This window comes from Aquila chrysaetos, assembly GCF_900496995.4.
Source record: "Aquila chrysaetos chrysaetos chromosome W unlocalized genomic scaffold, bAquChr1.4 W_unloc_1, whole genome shotgun sequence".
Lineage (NCBI taxonomy): Eukaryota > Metazoa > Chordata > Aves > Accipitriformes > Accipitridae > Aquila > Aquila chrysaetos.
The window spans coordinates 2,438,536-2,458,864 of NW_024470321.1; the positions used below are offsets into that span (position 1 = coordinate 2,438,536).

At 41.9% G+C, this 20,329-nt stretch overlaps 1 protein-coding gene across 4 annotated transcripts in view; it reads left to right on the forward strand.

Annotated features, from left to right (window-relative positions):
• Nucleotides 1-20,329, forward strand: part of LOC121232868 (importin-11-like) — a 168,165-nt gene that overhangs the window by 58,936 nt on the left and 88,900 nt on the right. For all 4 annotated transcript variants that reach the window (XM_041121351.1, XM_041121354.1, XM_041121353.1 and 1 more), the window contains 8 exons: nt 224-314; nt 8,248-8,295; nt 8,948-9,053; nt 14,152-14,278; nt 15,423-15,456; nt 15,639-15,679; nt 16,777-16,893; nt 20,056-20,169. In XM_041121351.1, the coding sequence (XP_040977285.1) occupies nt 224-314; nt 8,248-8,295; nt 8,948-9,053; nt 14,152-14,278; nt 15,423-15,456; nt 15,639-15,679; nt 16,777-16,893; nt 20,056-20,169 (678 nt within the window). The remainder of the gene's footprint in view (nt 1-223; nt 315-8,247; nt 8,296-8,947; nt 9,054-14,151; nt 14,279-15,422; nt 15,457-15,638; nt 15,680-16,776; nt 16,894-20,055; nt 20,170-20,329) is intronic.

Here is a 20,329-nt window from a genome sequence, read left to right on the forward strand (position 1 = left end):
CTTGCTAATATAGATACAGCCACCAAAATCTTGCTAGTTAAGCATACTGTATAATATGAGATGGTTTTTCATATAATACTAAGACTAACTTTGCTGCAGTATATTGCATTTTAAATTGTGGCCTTTGTTGTGAGGTATGCAGCACTTACAAATTTTAACATGAAACACAATTTAATTGCCTTTATTTTGATAGATTCTAAACCAGATATTTTTCATTTTTCAGCCATGCACAGAAGTTCTTTTTATTGATATTTTCCATGAATATAATCAGACTCTTACCCCTGTGCTTTTAGAAATGGTTCACAGTCTACAAGGTAAGTTGTTTAAAAAATAAAGGAACTGTAAAATGTAGAATTCTGACATTCGCTTTTGTCAACTGTTAAACAATTTTATCTTGTGATATCTAATTTTATATAGTATATTCACTCTATTTTTGAAAGGATGTGTTAATATTTTGAAATTATTTCTAAACCTATCATAAGGAGAATGCAGTGTGTATATAGGAAGAGGGAATCCAAATGATTCTTTCCTTTTTGTCATAACTATATTGGATGACTGACAAAAACTGGGGCAATTCTACTTTCATGAGGTTTCAGGCTTTCTTGAGAATGGTTGACAAGCTTAATAAATTCTGTAGGTTGTTTTTTACCAGGAACTTCCTGCTCAAATGTTTCAAAGCACTTTATGGTAATTCTGCCAAGTTTCTGCAAAAATCCTGGGAAAAAAAACCTCCTTTTAAACAGAAAGTTCAAGTTATGCTGTCATTTTGGAGAGTCTAGAGGACTTTCCACATCTGAAGAATCTACTTTAAAAGTTTAGTGTTTTTCTGTATGAAGACTTAAGTCTTCATAGACAGAGGAATGATTCAGGGTTTTTTTGCCCCCTAACTGAGTTTTACAGTGGCCATGGAAGATAATGACTGGTAGCTGCCACTTAGTTTTCCCTGTCATTTTGGCTTAGGCTGTTTCCCCAGGTTGTATCATACCTGACTGTCCTGGTTTCAGCCCAGCCGGTAACAAAGGACCACGCAGCCGCTTGCTCACTCCTCCCACCCCCCTCCGGTGGGATGGGGAGGAGAATCAGAAAGGAGAAAAGGAAAAAAAAGGCTCACCACCCGGAACCCGACGCTCCACCACTTCCCCCACCAAAAGCCGAGAGAGCCCCCCCCAGCCCGCTCCCCATTTATATACTGAGCATGATGGCACATGGTATGGAATAGCTCCTTGGCTAGTTCAGGTCAGCTGCCCCGGCTGTGCCCCCTCCCAGGTTCCTGTGAAAATTAACTCTATCCCAGTTGAACCCAGGATATTATCCACCCCTTATTCTATACCATCTACATCATGCCCAGATCCTACATTTTCCAATTAATCACCACCACTTTCCTTGTCTTATTTTTTTAACATATATATATATTTATGTATATGGACACCCCCACACACAAATAGCATTCACTTAGTCTATGGGCCATCCCTCTAATGTGTCCATCAATTTTATTTAGTCCATGACTTTGGGGCTCCATCTGTTGTAACAGTCCTTCAGGATAGGAGAGATGGTGTGAGGTGCTGGATTGTTGCATGCTGCCTCTGGAGCTTGCGGCTGGTACATTTGGTGCAACCCACGCCCTTGGTCTGCAGGTCGAAGATGTTGATCTTGAGGAAATTGCTGGGCCCCGGTTCAAGTTCCATCACTGTTGCACTTGGCTCGGTTTCAAAGTCCATCCTTCAGTCATTTGGGTAATTCTTACAGTAATACCCTTGATATGGCATATAGACACTATAGATACAATGACATACATTGGCAGGTTATTTAGCAGTTACCATCATACAGCCCAATTCACTGGCTATTCTCTCCCAAAATCAAATCTCCCCGAGGTACACATCGAACTTCCCCATCCTTCTGCATCACCCACCAGGTGTACCCAGGTCCTTGAGCAAAAGCAATCCCTTGGATGGGTTTGTCTCTGCTTGAGGGAGGACTAACCCAGACTGTCTTCCCTAACATACTCTTCATGCACACTACAGGGACTTTATTTCCTTCTATAGTATGTGGAAGTCTTGGTTGGGCAGGGCCAGCCCGAGATCCTCTAGTATTAACCAACCAGGTGGCTTTTGCTAAATGTGTATCCCAAAGTTTGGAAGTCCCACCCCCCATTGCTCTCAATGAAGTTTTCACCAGTCCATTGTATCGTTTGATTTTTCCGGAGGCCAGTGTGTGATAGGGGATGTGATATACCCACTCAATGGCATGTTCTTTGGCCCAGGTGTCTATGAGGTTGTTTCGGAAGTGAGTCCTGTTGTCCGACTCGATTCTTTCTGGGGTGCTGTGTCGCCATAAAACTTTCTCTTCAAGGCCCAGGATAGTGTTCTGGGCAGTGGCATGGGACACAGGATATGTTTCCAGCCATCCAGTGGTTGTTTCCACCACTGTAAGCACATGGCGCTTGCCTTGGCGAGTTTGTGGGAGTGTGATATAGTCAATCTGCCAGGCCTCCCCATATTTATATTTCAGCCATCGCCCTCCATACGACAGGGGTTTCAGCCGCTTGGCTTGCTTAATTGCAGCACATGTTTCACATTCATGGATAACCTGTGCAATAGTGTCCATGGTCAAGTCCACCCCTCGGTCACGAGCCCATCTATATGTTGCATCTCTTCCCTGATGACCTGAGGTATCATGGGCCCACCAAGCTATAAATAGCTCACCCTTATGTTGCCAGTCCAGATCCACCTGAGACTCTTCAATCTTGGCTGCCTGATCCACCTGCTGGTTGTTTTGATGTTCTTCAGTGGCCCAACTCTTGGGTACATGAGCATCTACGTGGCGTACTTTTACCACTAGCTTCTCTATCCGAACAGCAATATCTTACCACAGTGCGGCAGCCCAAATGGGTTTACCTCTGCGCTGCCAGTTGCTCTGCTTCCATTGCTGTAACCACCCCCACAGGGCATTTGCTACCATCCATGAGTCAGTATAGAGATAGAGCACTGGCCACTTTTCTCTTTCAGCAATGTCTAACGCTAGCTGGATGGCTTTCACCTCTGCAAACTGACTTGATTCACCTTCTCCTTCAGCAGTTTCTGCAACTTGTCATGTAGGACTCCATACAGCAGCCTTCCACCTCTGATGCTTTCCCACAATGCGACAGGATCCATCAGTGAACAGGGCATATTGCCTCTCATTTTCTGGCAGTTTATTATACAGTGGGGCTTCTTCAGCACGTGTCACCTCCTCCTTTGGTGACATTCCAAAATCTTTGCCTTCTGGCCAGTCCGTGATCACTTCCAAAATTCCTGGGCGACTGGGGTTTCCTGTGCGAGCCCGTTGTGTGATCAGTGCAATCCACTTACTCCATGTGGCATCAGTGGCGTGATGTGTAGAGGAGACCCTCCCTTTGAACATCCAGCCCAGCACTGGCAGTCGGGGTGCTAAGAGGAGCTGTGTTTCAGTACCAACCACTTCTGAGGCGGCTCGAACTCCTTCATATGCTGCCAATATCTCTTTTTCACTTGGAGTATAGCGAGCCTCAGATCCTCAATATCCTCGACTCCAAAACCCCAGGGGTCAGCCTCGGGTCTCCCCAGGTGCTTTCTGCCAGAGGCCCCAGGTAGGGCCGTTCTCCCCAGCTGCAGTATAGAGCACATTTTTAACATCTTGTCCTGCCCAGACTGGTCCAAGGGCTACTGCATGAACAATCTCCCGTTTAATGTGTTCAAAGGCTTGTTGTTGTTCAGGGCCCCATTTAAAATCATTCTTCTTCCGGGTAACTTGGTAGAGAGGGCTTACAATCAGACTGTAATTTGGAATATGCATTTTCCAAAAGCCCACAACACCTAAGAAAGCCTGTGTTTCCTTTTTATTGGTCGGTGGGGACACAGCTGCTATTTTGTTGATCACATCCATAGGGATCTGACGACGCCCATCTTGCCATTTTATTCCTAAAAACTGGATCTCCTGTGCAGGTCCCTTGACCTTACTTTCTTTTATGGCAAAACCAGCCTTCAAAAGGATTTGGATTATTTTCTTCCCTTTCTCAAAAACTTTTTCTGCCATGTTGCCCCATACGATGATGTCATCAATGTATTGCAGGTGTTCCGAAGCTTCACCTTTTTCCAGTGCAGCCTGGATTAGTCCATGGCAAATAGTGGGGCTGTGTTTCCACCCCTGGGGCAGTCGATTCCAGGTGTACTGGACGCCCGTCCAAGTGAAAGCAAACTGTGGCCTGCACTCCGCTGCCAAAGGGATTGAGAAAAACGCTTTAGCAATGTCCGTTGTGGCGTACCACTTGGCTGCCTTTGATTCCAGTTCGTATTGAAGTTCTAACATATCTGGCACAGCAGCACTCAGTGGTGGCGTGACTTCATTCAGCCCACGATAATCTACTGTCTCCATTCCCCATTAGATTTCCGCACGGGCCATATGGGACTATTAAAGGGTGAGTGAGTCTTGCTGTTCACTCCTTGGCTCTCCAATTGGCAAATCAGCTTATGGATGGGAATCAGGGAGTCTCGGTTGGTGCGATATTGCCACCAGTGCACCATTGTGGTAGCAATTGGCACCTGTTGTTCTTCAACCCTCAGCAACCCCACAACCGAAGGGTCCTCAGAGAGGCCGCGCAAGGCGGACAGCTGCTCAATTCCCTCCATCTCCAATGCAGCTATACCAAAAGCCCATCGATACCCCTTCGGGTCCTTGAAATACCCTCTCCTGAGATAGTCTATGCCAAGGATGCACGGGGCCTCTGGGCCAGTCACAATAGGGTGTTTATGCCACTCATTCCCAGTGAGACTCACTTCAGCTTCCAATATAGTTAGCTCTTGGGATCCCCCTGTCACACCAGAGATACAGATGGGTTCTGCCCCTTCATAACTTGATGGCATTAGGGTACATTGTGCACCAGTGTCTACTAGAACCTTATATTCCTGTGGGTCTGATGTTCCAGGCCATCAAATCCACACTGTCCAGTAGACTCGGTTGTCCCTTTCCTCCACCTGGCTGGAGGCAGGGCCCCTCTAATCCTGGTTAGAGTATCCGTTACTCACTTTTCGCAAACGTGAATCAGAAGTCCCTTCAAGAGGATCAGAAATGAGATCGGCCCTTCTACTCTGTCTGGGGGACTGCTCATGGGAAACTGGAGTGGCATTTTTCCAAGAAGAATCCTCTTTTCTGATTGCTTTTTCTCACAACTCCTGTACCCGTGCATCTAGGACTGAGGTAGGTTTTCCATCCCACTTCCTCATGTCCTCTCCATGGTCACGCAGGTAAAACCACAGGTCAGCCCGTCGTGTGTACTTTCTCTCTCCTCTCTCTTGGGCAGAGGAATGCTTACTCCCAATAGCTGCGATGCAGGCCTGTAGAGGTGGGGAGGAGGACATATCCACTTTGAATTGCTGGAACTCCTGGGACAATTCCTCTACAGCCGAGACACAGGCCGGTAGGGAGGAAGAGAGACTTCCTTCGTATTGCCGGAGTTGGACAGCCAGTTCGTGCACCGTTTGTCCATGGCCTTCTTTCCAGGACATTACTGCCAATGAGTTGGCATAGGTTGGTGGTGTACTTCGTAGAAACTTCCGCCACATGGGTTGTGTGCATTGGACATCATCTGGATCTGTGGGTGACTGCCCATTTTCTGGATCATTATAAATCACCTCCAGCACAGCTAATTCCCTCAGGTACTGGATACCTCTCTCCATGGTGGTCCACTTGCCTTGGTGACATGTAGCTTCATCCTTGAGGGGGTATCTTTCCTTCACACCTAACAGAAGTCGCCTCCAGAGGCTGAGGACTTGTGTTTTTCTCCCAATCGCCTTGTCAATGCTCCCTTCCCTAGACAGGGATCCCAACTGCTTGGCTTCCTTACCCTCTAATTCCAAACTACTGGCCCCATTATCCCAGCATCGGAGCAGCCAGGTAACAATGTGCTCGCCTGGGTGGCGGCCAAAATCTTTTCGCATGTCACGCAACTCACTCAGGGATAGAGATCGGGTGATTATTTCAGGTTCTGCCTCTTCCTCCTGTTCTCGTGATGACCCTGGTTCACTTTCATCTCTCACTAAGCGAACCGATTTCTTTGTGTGTTTCTTTTTCTGTATAGGGGCAACTGGTACTGGCACAGGTTGGTTCTCTGGTTTAGCTGCAGTGTCTGTTGCCGGGGTCGGGGTAGCCGCAGTGCCTGTCGCTCTGTTTTCCCTCTCTTCCCCCTGAGGGTGCTGCCTAATATCAAGCAGTGTTTGGTAGATACTGGCCAGGGCCCAGCACAGGGCGGTAAGTTGTGCGTCTCTGGAATAGCCACAGCATTTTCCTTTCAAATATTCTACCACTTCATGAGGGTTCTGTAGTTGTTCGGGAGTGAACTTCCAAGCCACTGGGGGTGAGAAGTTCTCTAGATACCTGCCCATATCCTCCCACATGCCGTGCCACCCATGACTATCCAGCCTTGGGGCAGGTCGCTGGGTGGTATTCTTAAAAAACCTTTTTGTAGCCCTAAACAAGACCTGAAACATATTCAGGAGACATAGCACTAACAGCATGCTGGCTTGCGCATCCAAGGATATTCAAAATTCTCAAAAGATGTTGTAATTTGCCAGAAGAAGAAAGGGGAGGTGAACGAACGGGAGGAAGTATCCCCCCCAACTTCCCCATGGATTGGGTGCAAGTACCAATAAATTCCAGTAGAACGCACCTGAGGTATGGGAATGATATCAATGCTGCATACAGATACCAGCTTAACCTCATGACCAGTGATGTAATCATTTCACAAGTCGACATTGCCCAGTACAGCAAAATGATAATCCCGATCCCTCTCCCAGAGGTGAGAAACGTAAGTACAGGCAATACATAGAGCATATAAGAATTTACAAAACGCCACCATGTGAACAAATGAACCAACATTGTGACTAGCATCTATTTATCTAATATAAGAAATGCGTATGACAAATTTGTTTTAACACACTCTGGCCAGATCTGTCGTTATCTGAACCCTTCGTGCCCCACGTTGGGTGCCAAAAAGGACTGTCGTGGTTTCAGCCCAGCCGGTAACAAAGGACCACGCAGCCGCTCGCTCACTCCTCCCGCCCCCCTCCGGTGGGATGGGGAGGAGAATCAGAAAGGAGAAAAGGAAAAAAAACCGGAACCTTGAGGGTTGAGATAAGGACAGTTTACTGGGACAACACAAGGAGAGAAGTTACAACAACAACAACGGTACTAATAAAAGAATATACAAAACGAGTGATGCACAGTGCAACTACTCACCACCCGGAACCCGACGCTCCGTCCCTTCCCCCACCGAAAGCCAAGAGAACCCCCCCGGCCCGCTCCCCATTTATATACTGAGCATGATGTCACATGGTATGGAATAGCTCCTTGGCTAGTTCAGGTCAGCTGTCCCGGCTGTGCCCCCTCCCAGGTTCCTGTGAAAATTAACTCTATCCCAGCTGAACCCAGGACACTGACTTATAATATTTTATATTTGAACTTATCAGAATGGATCAATACATTCTATTAAATAGAAATAAATATTCGTTTTCTGAGGGTGGTGTTCTGACTTCACATCCAGAATCTCTTTGTAAAATACTTCGTGTACATAAGTTTCAGGATGGCTTGCTGTGCTGTGATACTGGGAATGGTCAACCATTTTGAAAGGAACCTTTTACACTTACTTTATTTTTCAAGAATTCTGGAATATAATACTTCCATGCTAAAAGGTACACATATGCACTTTGGTTTTTTTTTTTTTTTCCCCTCCCGAAGCCCATAGTAGCCATTTCTGGATGTTTTCAATTTGAGAGTTATTGTTGAAGTACTAGATGATATTAAGAATTCATTAATCCTTAAGATTTTGGAAAACTTTTACTTATACATTGTAAATACACATGCACACATATGTAATGTATATAGGATCTAGGTCTAAGTAGTGACTCTGGAAATAGTACCACATGGTAGACAGTTTTCAGCAATTTGTGGGATTTGAGTCTGTTCTTTAAAATACATACTTCTGACTTACTTGCATGTTGCTGTTAAAAATGTTCAGCATTGAGGAAGTCAGTCAAAAATAGGGTATGAAAGCAGAGATTTGATTTTAGTGTATTCACTCAAGAAAGTATCAAAACTGAAATACTGAACTTGTGAATAAAACAAAAATAGTGAAGCAGACTTAATTCATAGCATACTTATTTATAGTGTAAAAGTGTGAAGTTGCTTGCGTTCTTTGTTTAATTATGCTTTTTTCTTTATTTTAACTTTGTCTTGTAGGATCTACCAACATGGAAGATACCAGTACTATACTGATTAAAGATGCTGGTAAATTAAATTTTACTTTACCTTTGAAGGAACAGAGCCCCTTTTGTTTATGTGCTTGACTTCTTAAAAATTATATGAAGAAGTTGTAAGATTTATTTTTGAAACATTTGAAAAGTAGGACCTAAATTCTATTTCTCCATGCACTTGATGTCAGTCTTAACTTTTAGAAATGCTTATGTAAACATATGGTGCTTTTTTCAGCATTTTTGTGAAACAAACCCTTAGACAGTCTCCTTTACTGTCCTGTCCTTTCCCCTCTGCAAATAAATGAACTGCAGTGCTTCGATGGAGATAGTCTGTCCATTTTACAAATAAGGAGATTTTATGGCAAAAGAAAAGAATTGTCTAAGGCCTCTGATGGAGCCATTCTTGATGTTAGAATGAGATCTTAAGTTTTTCTTATGGCTTTTAACTATTTTAAAGAGTCTGCATATTTCTTCTGTAAGACCTTACTTTTACTAAATTTTCTCCAGAGTTGCCTTCACCATGGTCTGATAATATCTTTCTTCAGAGTATATGCTTTAGTTTTATTTTCTTTATTATGCTCAGGTTATTAAAAATGTTTTTTGAAAATTCAATTAGTCTGATTATTTAGAATTAAAAATTAAACATTCAAGCACACAATAAGCATAACTCTATTGTTTTTCCCCAGTGTATAATGCGGTTGGACTGGCTGCTTATGAACTATTTGATAGTGTGGATTTTGATCAGTGGTTTAAAAATCAACTATTAGCAGAACTACAGGTTTCTCATAACAGGTAAACACCTTGGTTTGTTATGTCTTCATCATTTAAATAGGAACTGTTGATACAAATCTGGTAAGATATAATGTCTAATAATTGCAGACTTGAAAAATACTCAGTATTTAAACATACCCACTAAATGAGCAGAGGTATGAAGTACATATTGATAACTGTTTTGGGTTTGCGTGGCAAGGTTTTGGTAGCGGGGGGGGCTACAGGGGTGGCTTCTGTGAGAAGCTGCTAGAAGCTTCCCCCATGTCCGGTAAAGCTAGTGCCAGCTGGCATCAAGATGGACTTGCTGCTGGCCAAGGCTGAGCCAATCAGCGACGGTGGTAGCACCTCTGTGATAACATATTTAAGAAGGGGGAAACCCCCCTCCCGTGCAATTGCAGCTGGAGAGAGGAGCGAGAACATGTGAGAGAAACAATCCTGCAGACACCAAGGTCAGTGAAGAAGGAGGGGGAGGAGATGCTCCAGGCGCCGGAGCAGAGATTCCAATGCAGCCCGTGGTGAGGACCATAGTGAGGCAGGCTGTTCCCCTGCAGCCCATGGAGGACCCCACGCTGGAGCAGGTGGATGCACTTGAAGGTGGCTGTGACCCTGTGGGAAGCCCACGCTGGAGCCTGCTCCTGGCAGGACCTGTGGCCCCATGGAGAGAGGAGCCCACGCTGGAGCAGGTTTGCTGGCAGGACTTGTGACCCTGTGGGGGACCCACGCTGGAGCAGTCTGTTCCTGAAGGACTGCACCCTGTGGAAGGGACCCACGCTGGAGCAGTTAATGAACTGCAGCCCATTGGAAAGACTCGCATTGGAGAAGTTTGTGGAGGACTGTCTCCTGTGGGAGGGACCCCACACTGGAGCAGGGGAAAAGTGTGAGGAGTCCTCCCCCTGAGGAGGAAGGAACGGTAGAGACAACGTGTGATGAACTGACCATAAACCCCATTCCCCATCCCCCTGCCCTGCTCAGTGGGGAGGAGGTAGAGAATTTGGGAGTGAAGTTAAGCCCAGGAAGAAGGGAGGGGTGGGGGGAAGGCGTATTAAGATTTGGTTTTATTTCTCATTATCCTACTCTGATTTGATTGGTAATAAATTAAACTAATTTCCCCAAGTTGAGTCTGTTTTGCCCATGATGGTAATTGGTTGAGTGATCTTTCCCTGTCCTTATCTTGACCCATGAGCCTTTCGTTATATTTTCTCTCCCCTGTCCAGCTGAGGTTGGGAGTGATAGAGTGGCTTTGGTGGGCACCTGGCATCTAGCCAGGGTCAGTCCACCACAGTAATGGATACAGTCACAGAAGTGACAGTGTTCATGACAGTGGTAGTTTCTGTTTACATTTAAATTACTGTGTGGTGTCTACTTCCAGGGTTCTGTTATATTAGGCAGATTATTATTATTATATGTCTGTCCTCTTGCATGTATTTGAGTTGATTAAACTTTCTCAGGACAACCACCTTTGCTCATTTGTAGAAAGATACTTAGGCCTCCTGAGTCCCCAGAGCCCTTTAGGCAGCAAAGTCTCACTGAAATATGTGGAAATAATGTCTGTGAAACTGTAGCTTAGCCAAAATAGTGATTTGTTCTTCTTTACTAGTTGAAATAGAAGCCCTCTGTAGCACTCTTCAGTTAATTTTGCTAGCAATAAAGTGGGGAAGTAAGGATTTGGGTTGTGTTGTAAAGTGTGAATGATTACAGTCTGGTTCTATGTGAAGAGTATTATATAGCCCATCTGTGGGTTTTCCTTCTCACCAAGGTCCTCTTCCCTTGGACGGCCTTCACATGAGTACCTCTGTTTTGTTTAGCAGATACCATAGAGTATTTTGAAAGATCAGTTTTGACACTGAGCTGTTCATATCTACAACTGACTAGGAAGACAATGTTCCTCCCAGTTCCTCAGGAGAAGGACAGTGAATGCTATTGTACATGCTAATCCTAATCAGATAAGTTCCAAATCACCCTTTGACTCTGAATAAAATGTCCTATTTTTCTCATCGAAGTCATTGGCAGTGACCCTAATGGCCTTTTCTTATACATTTGAAATTCATCTTACCAGACATTATCTGAAATATGAACTAATTTGTTCGTTAATAACCTTAGGAGCTACCATAAATTGTAAATGATTTTCCATAAGGAGTTGCTAGCCAGCTTTTTTATTTCCAAATGCCAATTATAAACATTTTCTTTACAAATACAGTTCAATTTCATGTAGATTGGAAGATCCTGCTAAAATTACAAAAATTAAAATGCTTCTTTTCATTACAATATACTTTTCCTAATGAGTTATTTGCTTCTGGATGTGTAACCTTACTTCAGGGTCACAGAATAATTGCCACGGTTGTTTATCTGGTGTCTCCTAATGTGTTTCTTTTTTTTTTCTTTCTCATTAGTCTTTTTTTTGTTGTTTATATGATCTCAACTTCATCGTACTATCTACCAGTGGCCAAGCACTCTAACGGTTAGGCTAAATGTCAGAAGAGCAGGAAAAAATTAGAGATCTTGTATATATGATTGAACCTTGGGTTTTGTGCTGCACCAGCACCAATCTCTGAATAAAGCTGCCACAGTATTTGTAGCACATGCTGGCTTTGGCATTTTTATGCCATCCACCCATACAGTAAAACTGACAAAAGTCTTCTGCAGTTGATATATTTACAGTAGGGAAGACACCTGATCTAACCATTTGGTTGGCATTTGTGATGAAATTCCTGTGAGGACAGAAGCTTGCAGAAGTTGTCCAGAAGTTTGAAGCCTTGTTTGCTTGAACTGCTTCTACTGCCAGCGTCTTTGGAGTCTGCCATGGGAATGAAGGAGACAGTGTTTAGTAGTTTGAATGGAGTGTTGCTTTAATGACAACTTTAGAAATACATATGCAGTTCAGATAAAACAGATTGGAGGGTATGATCTGCTGTGCTACAAAATGTCCCATGGTGATTAGCATGGTTGTTCACAAACTAGTTCATGTTTGGGAACACAAACCTATGTGTTGTCAGCAGTGACCATAGGATTTGCTGTTTTGTTTTCTTTGAGTGGCTCATTGTCTGTTGATAGCGAGACTGTCAACCATGACTGTAGCAGTAGGAGAAATATGGGATTAATGAAAAAATAAACCTCTTAAAGACTTTTAGAAACATTGCATTGCCAAATTTATCATTTGCATAATGTTTAGTTTTGTACTGACTAAGGAGAAACTTTTCCATAGTATGAAAATAGTTTACTGAATACAATCTTTTGCAATAATTCAGTCTTAAAGACAACTCTTTTCCTGCTGAGAGAGAAAGTATCAATGTGACACTTAGTACTTTGGTATCAAGTATGATACTTGTGACTGTGAATGTGTGAATGCTGTCCAGAGTGCTTAAAGCTACCATCCTATGGCTATTGCAACAGAAGCTGCCTTATTTTGCAATATGGTCACTTTCCCATGTGAACTTTAGGTCCAGCAGGCTCAACCTGCTTATACTTAGTGTGTGCTCTTAGTGTAAAAGCTAATGATGTACTAAGAGGTGAGATTTTCCCCAGAGGTAATGAACATAGAAAAGGCGGGACCTCAAAAATGAGCACCTATGAGTAGAAGAATTTCTAGGAACTTAAGTCCTTTAAAAACCAAACAAATAAAACCAACAACAACAAAAAAAACCCTCAACAAACAAACCAAAACCCCCAAAATGCATGCTATATTTTCTCTACCAGAGAGAGAGAGAGAGAGAGAGAGAGAAAATATATAAAGACGCAGGTAGGGAGGTATGGATTGTACAACAAATATCACCAGAGCTGAAAATCCTTGCTGTCAGCAGACAGTTATGTACTTATGTCAAGTGTCATTTAGAACTTTATGTGATAGTGGTTTGAAAACTATCCAATGCCAATCTCAAGAAAAACTCTTAGGTTTTTTAAATATTCTGATTTTTACAAGGTTGTGTATCGGGCATGAGTATTCTAAGAATAGAAGAAGTTGCATCATCACAGTTTCTCGAATAAATAGAAGGATATGTTAGTAAGGCAACATCTTGTGAAAGTCATGCTTCAGCAATATTTTGTAGGAAATGGGTTGTTCATGCTTCACAACACTGGAATGTTATTCCTCATCAGCTTTGTGTTCCAGTCTGATGAACTGCTGTATACATGCTACTTTCACAACTTTCATGTTCTCTGAAGGTGTGCTTTGTTAATTATCTTATGGTTATGGGAATGTTTAATAAATTTATTTAATGTAAAGAAGCCTCAATAACTTCAGTTTAAATCACTGTCTTGATGGCTTATAAGGCAGAAGTTCATCAAATTAAAAATAAATTAGGATAACAAGGCAAAATAATTTGTTACTTAAAATTCTATGAATAGGGTTCATCTTGCCTAACTTTATATGTCTGCAAGTTAAACATTTAAATCTGAGCTACTCTTCCTGGTCAGCTTTTATAATCAGCAGAGAAAAATAGTGGCTCTATGGAATGTTTTTCTCAATCTTTTTTAGGCAATTCAGCTCACTGTTATTCTGGTTCTTATTTCTTCCTATTGACTCTAAAGCTGTTTGGTTTAAGCCCTTGTTGTGGCACTGGTGCAAGATTAGGTAATGTCAGTTCTTTCTGAGAATAGTTTTAGACTGATGACATGAAATGCTCTGGCAGTTTCTGTAATGCAGTAGCGAAGTTTGCATTTTTAAATTGTATCTGACCTCAAATTTTGAGCACAAAAGGAATGTCAAGGAAATTGCTGGGAAGTATGGTAAAAGCAGTAAGATGCCATGATGGCAGTAATAATGTAAGATTTATTTTTAGTTTCTTTTATTGGTGTGCTATGTGCAGAATAAACTATCTCTAGTGAGACTTTCAAGATTCAGTCATTTAGGAAGAAAGTTGTTTTTTTCAGGCATAAGTTGGTGTTTCCTGAGCCTTCTAGTGAAGAATTTTGATGAAAAAAATTTCTGCATTAAAGTTCTAAAGTTGGTCTTGACAAACTAAATATTTTAATAATTGTTTTGGGGAATAATGTTTTCCTAGTGATTCTTAGATTTCTTTTTCATCAAAGCATTCTAGAACAGCAAGTATAATGAGTATTAATGAGTATAATGAGTATAATACTTTTTTTCCCTTTTCTCCCCCCCCCCCCCCCCCCCTTAAAGGTATAAGCCAATACGCCGACGAGTAATTTGGCTGATTGGACAGTGGATTTCTGTAAAATTCAAATCGGACTTGAGGCCTATTTTATATGAGGCAATTCGTAACTTGCTTCAAGACCAAGACTTAGTGGTAAGTATAAGCAAGTAGTGTTTTAGATTACACATTTGTTCTGTAAACACAGGTGAAACATACATACCATACCTTATGTAAACTTGGTTGAAAACTTCATAACATCACACCTTAAAGTCTGTTGTGTCTTGCAAAAGATAATCTGTTGGGAAGTTGTGGGGATGTTTAATTGTGGAGATGTTGAAAAACAAGATCAAAGACATGAAACGAACACTTAAGATGTTCACTAGGTGATGGCTTCAGTGGGAAAATGAATGGCAATAGCAACAGTCTCTCTTTTTTGTAAGAAGAGAGTCGTGAAGCATCTTGAGATAATTTATAAACAAATGAACACTTTGTGTAGATAAAATAGAGTTATTGTGTTACTAGTATCTGCAGTATACAATATTATTTAAGCATCAACATAGTTATCATCTGCTGGCAGGATATGATAAATGGCATTGGTTGCTAAGCTGGTTGAGTACTATTCTGTGGTTTTAAGCTAAAATTTCAGTTTGCCAGCAGGTGAGGTTGAGAAGCTTGGTTTTGCAGTTGGTTTTTTTTATTATTTATTTTTAAGCATACTGACGTAACAGCTACTCAACAAATAAAACAAACCAACCTAGCTAGTTTGTTAGTTAAATATTAGTAATTGGCAGTCTAACAGTTATTTCTGTGATTCCAGACAGCTTTAGCAAAGCAGGATGGATTTCTGTGTCAGCGTTGTGACTGTTTTCAGTTAATGCTTTCTGAACATCTACCAGGGAAGAACATGCTAACTTGTTGAGTTTATTCAATTCTGTGCTTTTTGAGTGACAGCAAGCCATGAGATAATCCCAAGTTAAACTCCTTTGTTGCAAGATTTTTTATCACAGGCTAGATATCTCCTTGTTTAATTCTTTCTTGGCCTTCATGAAGATTTTGCCTGAGTAATTTCTCCAGGTGGTATCACTTTAGCAATGCCAAATAAACTGTAAAGGATACGAAAATAAAAGCAAACGAAAATATTTCTGAGTTGAACTAACTGCACTTTTTAGCGTGACAGAACACACAGGATAATTCAGTTGCCAAAACAGCAACTGGTTTGATATTTTCAGGTATTATGTTGATAATCAAAATAATGTTTAATGGACATGTGTGATGCTTCTTGGCTTTTGTCTTTCAGGTCCGTATTGAGACAGCTACGACGCTGAAGTTAAATATCCTTTTATTAGCAAAGATGTTTGATTAGCTCTTAATTCAGAGCTACTGGAAAATAAACAATTTTAAACTTACTACCAAATTCTTCACATTATAATTGTTGTGTATCCGCAGAATATTTGCTTATTTGAGTCTCATATCCATCTGCAATCTGTATTATTTTTCTTTAATGGTTGTTTACCTGTAGATGACTTTGAGTTCAAAACTGACCAGTTCTTACCGGTAAGAGCATTTATATGGGCATATTCTGATGAGCAGATAGATCCATAGAGGAAAGCAGGAAAAAATAATTTCCAATTTCATCTTAAACCAGACTATTTAGTAATCAGTGTGTGTGTGTGTATATATAATTTTTTTAGTCTTCATAGGCCAAAGCATGTAAAGACTCATACTCTTGCTATTAAGGTTGCTAATGTGCAATATATAGACAGATGATTCAAAACCTTTTAGTATTATGACTATTACAACTTCCTATCATTGTGTTTAGTACTATATACATCGTGTGTTATCAGATGCTAAGTTTCTTCATGCTAAGACAGTATGAACACTGTCTTTAACAAATAAGTCTCCTCACCAGTGTGACTTACTTTCTAGTATGCCTGTTTCACACAGTACTTCCCAACTTGCTGTTTCACACAAATATTAAATATAAGTGTGTGGTTAAAATAGTGCCTTAAAAACATAGACTTTCTTGGTCTCCTATATTCGTGTTCTTTACAGTGGTGACTGCTGTTGACATTAAGTAAACAATGACATGATAGCCATGACTATAGCAAATATTGATCACTCAAATTTAGCAGGTGCTTTTTTTTTCTTGTTTGATTATGACCTCCATGTTAATTGCAACTCTGGGAACAAAAAAAAAACAAAAAATGCAGAGTGCATCTGTACTGTAAACACTGGAATTTTTTAAGCTGTCTTTTTCAGTTCATTATCTAAATTTTATCTACTGACCCAAAAGCTGGAAGACCATACCTTTGCTCTGACCCTAACAAAGTGTTTCTTCTGGAGAGATGGCCTTCATATTTACAGAACTTTATCTGTGAAGTCACGTTTATACTGACCAAAACATGAAAATTATATATGTTCAAATTGATCATGTGCTTGAACTGTTATGCAAGAGCATATCTGAATTATTTTATCTTGTTCAGGCTAGTGTGCATTTATCCAAATGAAAGAGTAACATTTTGCACACGTTGTTAATGTCTTTCAAAGTTCATAGATGTCTTAGTGTTGTAAGCATATGGGAAAATCACCATTTCATGTCACCAGTTGTATTTTTGATGGTCTAATCTGTAGTTTCTTTTGGTTTTTTTTAGTATCTGGAATCCATGTTTACACTGCTCTTTCAGCTACTTCAGGAAGTAACAGAATGTGACACCAAAATGCATGTTCTTCACGTTCTGTCTTGTGTGATTGAAAGAGTCAATATGCAGGTATTTTTTTTATAGACTTCAAACAGTGTTAGCTTTGTACTAAGAACACAGAGGACTTCTTAATGTTTTTGGCTTATACAAAAATAGTAGAAAAATGTCATTGTTAGACTGGTTATTGTTATGGTAGATGCCTGCGTTATTTGCTTTACGTGGTTCTCTTCTCACTTTTAATTTCTCATTTATCTTTTCTGTAATATGTTCTTGCTCAGTTACTACTTCATTTACTATATTTTTTGCATTGACTCAGCTTTTGGAGTTGTCATGGCTTAAGCCCAGCTGTTAGCAAAGCACCACAAAGCTGCTCACTCACTCCTCCCCCCCGGCCCTGGTGGGATGAGGAGGAGAAAATATAAAGAAAAGCTCGTGGGTCGAGACAAGGACAGGGAGGGGTCACTCACCACTTAATGGTCACAGGCAAAAGACAGGCTCAACTTGGGGAAAAAACAAATCAATTTAATTTACTACCAATCAAATCAAAACAAGGATACTGAGAAGTAAAACCAAACCTTAGAACACCTTCCCCCTACCCCTCCCTCCTTCCCAGCTCAACTCCACTCCCGGTTTTCTCTACCTCCTCCCCCTCAGCAGCGCAGGGGGACTGGGGATGAGGGTTGGGGTCAGCTCGCCACACACTGTCTCTGTCGCTCCTTCCACCTCAGGGGGAGGACTCCTCACTCTTCCCCTGCTCCAGCGTGGGGTCCCTCCCATGGGAGACAGTCCTCCACAAACTTCTCCGGCATGAGTCCTTCCCTCGGGCTGCAGTCCTTCACTAACTGCTCCAGCGTCGGTCCTTTCTGTGGGCCACAGTCCTTCAGGCACAGGCTGCTCCAGTGCGGGCTTTCCCATGGAGTCATGGCCATCTTTGGGGGCATCTGACTGCTCTGGCGTGGGGTCCTCCACGGGCTGCAGGTGGGCATCTGCTCCACCACTCACCTCCATGGGCTGCAGGGGGACAGCCTGCCATCTCACCACGGGCTGCAGGGGTATCACCTCCTCTGGCGCACCTCCTCTCCCTCCTTCTTCACTGACCTTGGTGTGTGCATAGGTGTTTCTCTCACATTCCAATCTCATCCCCTGCTGCAGGTTCCCCTTCTTAAATATGTTATCGCAGAGGCACTACCACTGTCGCTGATTGGGTCAGCCTTGGCCAGAGGCGGGTCCGACTTGGAGCCGGGGAAGCTTCTAGCAGCTTCTCACAAGAGCCACCCCTGTAGCCCCCTTCCCCGCTACCAAAACCCTGCCACACAAACTTAAAACAGGAGTACAGAATGACTTCCACTGCTTATCTTAATGCGTTTCTTGCAATTTTTTTTTTTATTTCCACTTTCAGTTCTAATTGTCTCATATCTGAGATATAGTATTTTATTAAACCTTACATATTAAAAGAGACATTTTGGGGGACTGTCACGGTCCACTCGGTGGACTCGTGATGGTTCGTTTGCTACGATCTCGAAAGTGCAAAATTAAGGTGACCAACACCAAAGGGGATAGCAGTAATCACACAGTAAAACTTTATTGTATTGCCTGTGAAGAGGCACGCGATAGTTAGAGATGGGTGAGAGAAAGGAGAAAAGTAAAGTTAAGTTTAGAGAGAGGAGAAAAAGAGGTTATAGCTACCACCGCTGATCTCAAGACGTCCTAACGGTCCCGGGTCCAGCTAACGCTGCGTCGTCGATCGTCGTGGTCCTTGGTGGGGAAGCTTCAAATTCCCATTGTTCAGAAGTCATCTTTTATGCTTAGTAACACACCTTGCTCCACCTCTGCCTCAGGAGTCTCTGCCCTTCTCAGAATACAATTATCATATCTCCGCCCTTCTCGAGCGAGGCTATCACGCAGGCGCAGGGTCGGTGTCCGAGGCGTGGTAAGTCTTGGAGGCGGGTAGCCTTCGACCAGGAGGTGTGTTTTGGTATTATAATGAAGCAAAGTTCGTCTAGAGTTCATGATTTCTTCATCGATGTTATGGCAACGGTTGCAATCCATCCTTTTTGACAGTAGCTATGCGGTTACCTCTAACGGCTCTAGCCAGGTACCTTCCAGGAGCCTTGTACCGCACATTCTGTCCTTGGGATTGGCCGCTGCGCTCCAAACAGGCCGTTGTCAGGTAATGTACTGTTCATGTTCCTGATGACAATGTTGAGACAATGCTGATTTTCTGACCGACTCTTACAGGGACAAAATGCTTTACATTCCCAGGGACTGCAGTTAAATTTGTAATCTCTCATTGGCACCGATATGGATCGTGATTGCCTATACAGCATTCTCTTTAACTGCATGCAAAGTTTCAAGTTCAGATTCTCAATTTTCAGTACTTCCTTCTTAGTGTTAAAGTATATTCTTCAGCTTAAACAAAGAAATTGAAGATGTTTTTGCAGAAATAAAAATTAATTGTTGACTGTTGTCTTTTTTTTTTTTTTTTCTGGTACTACTGTATTAAGGACAGAGATAATGCATGGTTTGGAGCTTATCTCCTCTTTCTACAAGTAGTCCTGTCTGAGAGCCAAATTTAGCTTTCTTAATTGTCCCTTGTAGGAAAAGTCGTGACAGCAGATTTCCCTGCATTTTAGATCAGTTGAAGAAGCAGCAGAAAAAAACCCAAGTTGAGTAAGATCCTTTATGAGTCTGTTAAGGTTAATTCATAATTAAATACTTCAGAAGACAAATAGATTAACCCTTTAGTATTGTAGAGCATAATAGAAAAAATTTAGGTTAGGACAAACCTCTGGAGGTTATGTAGTCCAACCCCTGCTCAAAGCATGTATAACTTCAGAGGTTATTCAGCATTATTTTTTCCTGGGACTGTTTCTGGTCATCTTAGAGGATGCAGTTATTCAGGAATCCTGTCTAATTGAAGAACATAACTGAAGTTGTTTTCATATTATTATCAAATTAAGTATTGTTTGCGTTCTATTTACTACTTAAGCCTGATTGTCATGCACAAATGTTACCATAGGTAATAGGTTCTTTTCAAACCCCTGTGCAGTCAGAAGTCACTTCAGTCACAGAGTATGGAATATGGTGTTTTAGGAAGAGGAAAGAGTAAAAGCAAACTCTGTATTTTTCCTGTGACAAAAGCAGCTCCTAAATCTTTCAGAAATTATGCCTGGGATAAATTAATGGCCTTGTTTCACACATTAAGATAAAAATTTGTGTTCTGCATTTCAGATACGACCATATGTAGGATGTTTGGTTCAGTATTTGCCACTCCTTTGGAAACAGAGTGAGGAGCACAATATGCTACGATGTGCAATTCTAACCACCCTTATCCATCTTGTTCAGGTAAAGTGTTGGAATCACATAAATGTTGCCAGTATCTCCTTCAGTTCTTTCTCAGACATGCCTTCATGTTCTGTGTGTGTATATTAAGGTGTAAGGTATATTTTTTGTTTTAGAGGCTATTTCTAAATGCTGTTCAGTCTTATAATAAAGACATGGTTCT